The sequence below is a fragment of the Mesoplodon bidens genome, assembly GCF_964165515.1.
Source record: "Mesoplodon bidens genome assembly, chromosome: 11".
NCBI classification, from domain to species: domain Eukaryota; kingdom Metazoa; phylum Chordata; class Mammalia; order Artiodactyla; family Ziphiidae; genus Mesoplodon; species Mesoplodon bidens.
The window spans coordinates 47,508,391-47,514,391 of NC_138167.1; the positions used below are offsets into that span (position 1 = coordinate 47,508,391).

General features: G+C 41.4%; 1 protein-coding gene across 1 annotated transcript; it reads left to right on the forward strand.

Moving 5' to 3' along the window:
* Positions 1 to 3,827: 3,827 nt before the first annotated feature.
* On the forward strand, positions 3,828 to 5,645 carry LOC308624660 (kelch-like protein 8). The gene is given in 3 exon segments (XM_081248137.1): positions 3,828 to 4,352; positions 4,537 to 5,459; positions 5,462 to 5,645. Coding segments are annotated over 3 exon segments (1,506 nt in total). The 5' UTR covers positions 3,828 to 3,834; the 3' UTR covers positions 5,527 to 5,645.
* The last annotated feature ends 356 nt before the right edge of the window (positions 5,646 to 6,001 follow it).

Below are 6,001 nucleotides of genomic sequence, written 5' to 3' on the forward strand. Positions count from 1 at the left end.
CTGGGTAGGGTCTGGATAAAAAATGACTGAGACATAGGGCATGGCTTCCATTCGATAAATGGGGTGGGGTAGAGAAGAGGGTTGGAAGGATAATGATAATACTGTAGACAACTAGTTCCTATCGAGTAATAGGCATAATGAATCAGAAGGGTCCAAGGTAGTACGGCAAAGGGAAGTTAACCCTGGAAAAAGGAGCTTGAAGAGATCAGGCGAGGTACCCAGATAGTTCAGAGAGAATACATCAGGAACCCAGGCAAGGCCTGCTAGGCAGATTGGCTCCCATGTTAGGCATTATTTAGGGAAACAACAGCTAAATGTTACTTTAAGTGTCCAGGATGTTGAAGGCCAAGATATCCAAGGTCTGACCTAGAGAGGAAGGACAAACCCAGGATTCTGGGTGGCATTCATAGAAATCCTTGCTGCAGCATATCACAGAAGGAATGACCCAGCCCAATGACAATATACAAGAAAGCAAACCAAATGAGTTACATACTGGAACTCATGGGGAAACCCTTGATGAAGGAAACACAAGAAAACAAGGTGAGAACCAAGGAAGCTAATCAGTTGTAATGCTGTAATGGAAAGATTAGAGCAGCAAGCAGTTGAAGAGATGAAGTGAGGGTCAGGAATATGGGTGCAGCCAAGATGGGTTCTACTAGAAAAGATCTCTCATGAGGTTTCAGTCATGCTGTTGGCCAGGGCTGCAGTCTAATCTGAAGACTCAACTGAGAGAGGATTCTATTCCAAGCTCACTCCCATGGTTGTTGGCAGAATTTAGTATCTGGACAGCTGTTCAATCGAGGGCCTCAGTTCCTTGCTGCCTGTTAGCTGGAGACCTCCTGCATGCAGTTCCTTGACACATGGGCCTCTTCAAAGGGCAGCACAACCTGGCAATTGGCTTCCCTCAGAGCAAGTGAGCAAGAGAGAAAAAGAGAGTCCTCAAAACAGAACCCACAGTCTTTTTCCAACCTAACCTCAGAAACAACATCTTATTACTTTTGCTGTAGTCTGTTAGAAGTGACTCACTAGGCCCAGCCTACTGTCAAGGGGAGAACATAGGACATGAATACTAGAAGAAGGGGTACAGTGGAGGCCCCATCTTAGAGGCTGTGTATCATATTACTCAGATCTAAAAACTCTATCCCTATATTTAATTGTCACAAACATCAAATTTCTGGCAGTGATGATCTGACTGGCCCAGTTTGGGTTAGAATTTCTCCTTTGGGTCTGTTAGCCTTGGCTAGATGGGGCAAGATCATGTAATACATTTTATTATTTTTAGACACTTCTAGAGAATAGGAAATTGTTGTAGGCTTGTTAGTCACATGAAAATTTGTTACAAAGATACATTATCAAGCTATTATTACAACTATATAAAAACTAAAAAGATTACTTGAGATTTAGTATTGGGAAATCAGGCTAAGGAATGTTTTCACTCAGTCTCATTGATGATTGCCTTATTCTCTAGAGCTAAAGGGAGAGAGTGAGCCATCATTTTATCACCTGCAGAGATAATTTAATGGGACAATTTAGACACATCTTATCTAAGTCAAATTAGAAGACTCTCAGAATTATGAAGGAAGTAGTGGGTGAGAGAATAAAGAAAACAGATATAGCAGAAATAAGACCAACAAAAGGAGAGATTTTTAAAGAAAAATTCACTTGATGTCCTTGAAAGTCAAGGCATCTCAAAGGTAAACAGAAAATCATCTTTGCTGACACTGACACAATATTTACATAAAGGTAAATAACTTAAGGTAGGCTCTGAGTATCACTGCTTTGCTTAATTGTCTTATTTTTAAAGTTATTCCATAGGGAGTTCTGCTCTCAGTAATGGTGGAGTTTCTTGCAGACCAAGCCTACAGCAAAAAAACAACTGGAAAATATGAACAAAATTTAAAATAAAAAAATCTATTTGTAGATATCAGAGAGGTACCAAGGCAGCAAGGACTTGAGGGGCTAAAATCTCAGACAGAAAAGAAGTTCTAAGAGATAAGCCTGACATTCAGTGCCTCTTTTCCCCTTAAAGCATTACTGATTCAAAAGTAGTAATGAAAGTTTGAGAAGCTGAGCAAAAAGCAGTAGCTAAATGGCTGAAAAACTAAACTGGTCTTCCTTCCTCCCACAGAACTTGTTGGGGGGGGGAAACTGGAGGTTCAGGACCTAACAAGATAGAGGAAACCTGGCAACTACCCCTTACTTTTAGTTGAAACCCTCAAAGACCTACACCTAAGGAGAGACCAGCTCCTATAAATACTAAAGCTCAACTTCTCATTACAAAATCCCTGGCTTGATTAAGAGAGTCTAAGCTTACCCTAACTGACTGTCAGAAGCAAAAACAAACCCTTGCAAGAAGAAGACTACACCATTCAGGGCTTCAAATGATCTCTTTAATTTTTCATAAACCATTTTCAGTATTAAACAAAAAATTACTAGTATTCCAGACAAGATCAAATGACAAAAACTGAAGAGATATCAGAGAAGAGAAACAGATCCACAGAAGAGCCAGATACTGGAATTATCAGACTTGAATTTTAAAATAACCATAATGAATAGGTTTGAGAAATTAAATGACAAGATGGGGAAACTCCATAGAGGAAACTGTATGAAATATGAAATGGAAATTCTAGAACTGAAAAAAAATCACATTTAAGAACTCAACAGGGCTTAACAGCACACTGCACACAAATAAAAAGATAATTAGTGAACTAGAAGACAGGTCAGAAAAATCATCTAGACTGAAGCTCACAGAGATAAAAAAGAAAAAGAACGGGGATTCCCTGGTAACCCGGCGGTTAGGACTCCTTGCTTCCACTGCAGGGTGCCTGGGTTCAATCCCTGGTTGGGAAACTAAGATCCTGCAAGCTGCGCAAAGGAACAACAGTAAGGCTAACAGTTGGCTTCTCAACAAAGTGATGAAAGCCAAAGATAATGGAATGACACATTCAAAGTGTTGCAAGATAATAACTGCCAAGCTAGAATTCTATACTCAATAAAAAATGTTCTTCAAAAATAAAGACAAAAAAAGAAGAAGACAAATTAAGTACATTTTCAAACAAAAACTGAGAGAACTTGCCACTGGCTGACCTGAATTAAAGGAATACTAAAGGAAATTCTTCGAATAAAAGGAAACTAATCCTAAATGGAAGCAGAGATATGAAAGAAGAAATTTAGCAATAAAAAGGGTAAATAAGAAGGTAAATCCTAAAGAATATTCAGCTGACATTTAAGGATATATGAGAACAGGTAAAAATAAAGAATTTATGGAATGAAAAGCTATGATCTTCCAGGAAAACAATTTGCAGATGAATTAAAGGAGAGAATGTTTACTGTCCAGATCTGAATTGTGGCTGGAAAATTAAGCAGAAGGACTATCTCAAAGCAAAGAGCTTAAATACAAACAGAAATCATGATGGAAAATACAAGACTTAGAGGATAGATCCAGGACACCTAATACGCACATAATGGCAGTTCCAGAAGAGAAAAGAGAACAACAGGTGGCAATACTTTAAAAAATACTATAGATTGCCGGATACAAAAATATACAAAGGCTCAAAAGAGTGCGCGTCCGTCGAGTGCTCGCGTGGGGCTGGTACGGTGCCGCTCAGGGCTGCGGGAACCTGGTAGCGCGGCTGCAGCCTTGGCGAGGCCGGGAGGAACCGAGCGGCGGGACGAGCCGAGGACTGAGCTAACTGGACAATGGCAGTTAAGTAGGTTTTGAAAAATGTCTGAAGTTTAGTGAACTGCATCTACGTTCTGCCTTTTCCCCATCCTTTACAAAATAATAAATGGGATGTTTGAGAAGAGAGCTGTATTAAAAGAAGAGTGTTACAAATGGTTTCAGAATCTATGAATGCAAAACAAGCTAGGAATCGCTTCACAAAGGGGAAAAGGCAACAGCACCAGCAAATAAAGAACAGATCTTCACTTGGTGATGGTGATGGAGAAGACTCCTTTATCTCTGAAGCAAATGAAGCTTGGAAAGATTTTCATGGTTCTCTTCTTCAGTTTTATGAAAATGGAGAACTCTGTGATATCACATTGAAGGTTGAACTGATGGCTAGAGCTTGTTGTGAATACGTGAAGTTACATTTTCATCCCTCCAGTTGTCTGGCAGTAAGAGCCTTTGCAGAAAGTCACAATCATATAGACTTAATGGACATGGCGGATCAGTATGCCTGTGAGCATTTTCCTGAAGTGGTGGAGTGTGAACACTTTGTTCATTTGCCGCTGTTGCCAGTTGATTTTCTTATGGGTGCTGTGGCAAAAGAACAGATTGTCAAACAAAACCTAAAATGTAGAGATTTATTGGATGAAGCAAGAAATTACCACCGGGCTTCCCTGGTGGCGCAGTGGTTGAGAGTCCGCCTGCCGATGCAGGGGACACGGGTTCGTGCCCCGATCCAGGAAGATCCCACATGCCGCGGAGCGGCTGGGCCCGTGAGCCATGGTCGCTGAGCCTGTGCGTCCAGAGCCTGTGCTCCGCAACGGGAGAGGCCACAACAGCGAGAGGCCCGCGTCCGCAAAAAAAAAAAGAAATTACCACCTTCACTTGAGTAGCAGGGCAGTACCTGACTCTGAATACTCCTTTCAGACTACCCCAAGAAAACATACTGCTGGTGTGCTATTTTGTGTAGGTGGTCAAGGTGGATCAGGTGACCCCTTTCGCTGTATCGAATGCTATTCTATCAACAAAAACAGCTGGTTCTTTGGACCAGAAATGAACAGTCGAAGGCGACATGTGGGTGTAATCTCAGTGGAAGGTAAAGTGTATGCAGTGGGTGGACATGATGGAAATGAACATTTAGGTAGTATGGAGATGTTTGATTGTCTCACTATTAAATGGATGATGAAGGCATCAGTGAACACAAAGAGGCGAGGAATGGCCTTGGCCTCCTTGGGAGGCCCAATTTATGCAATTGGAAGGTTAGATGACAACACTTGCATCAACGATGTTGAGAGATGTGACATAGAATCTGATCAGTGGAGTACAGTGGCACCAGTGAATACTCCCCGTGGAGGAGTTGACTCTGTGGCTCTTGTGAACCATGTTTATGCAGTAGGTGGCAAAGATGGAGTAGCTTCTCTATCTAGTGTGGAGTGGTGTGATCCACATCTCGATAAATGGATAGAAGTTAAAGAAATGGGTCAGCGAAGGGCAGGCAATGGAGTTAGTGAGCTCCATGGTTGCTTACATGTTGTTGGTGGCTTTGATGATAATTCTCCTCTGAGTTCAGTTGAGCGGTATGATCCTCGAAGCAACAAGTGGGATTATGTAGCAGCCCTTACCACTCCCGGGGTTGGAGTGGGGATCGCAACAGTGATGGGCAAAATATTTGCAGTTGGTGGTCATAATGGCAATGCATACTTAAATACAGTAGATGCATTTGATCCAGTGCTGAATAGGTGGGAGCTTGTTGGATCTGTGTCTCACTGCAGAGCTGGAGCAGGTGTAGCTGTGTGTGCCTAACTAGGCAAATTCCAGATGTAGGTCGTGGATCCAATAATGTGGTTGACTGTATGTGACTTGAGTTCTAGCCACCAACAATTTAATCATATCTGATAGGCAAGAAAGACTACCAGGATTTTGTAATGGCCACCTTTGAACAGCTTTAACTACTACTAGGGTCTCATTTAAACGTAAACTCTTGTATTGTGACTACGTGCAACTTTTGATAGCTGAAACTACTAGTAATAAAGTTGATACTTCCCACTTTAACAAATAATGAAGTAGGGAAGGAAGACACTCTAACCTGAAACCATACGTCCTCCAAAGAAAATGTGCTTAAAGGAGTGCCAAAACCTTGAAATTCCTTTTTTTAAAAAACTATGGATGAATCAAAATGTATAATGGAGTCATTTGCTGGGCTTTACCTTTTGCCTAAAGGTGTTAACCTTAGGCAGTGGACTTTTCCTAGAGGGGAGATTGTGAACCTATTCATCAACACAAGGATATCAGGACACATAACAGACCTGCTCCATTTGAAGATCTTTTCTACTT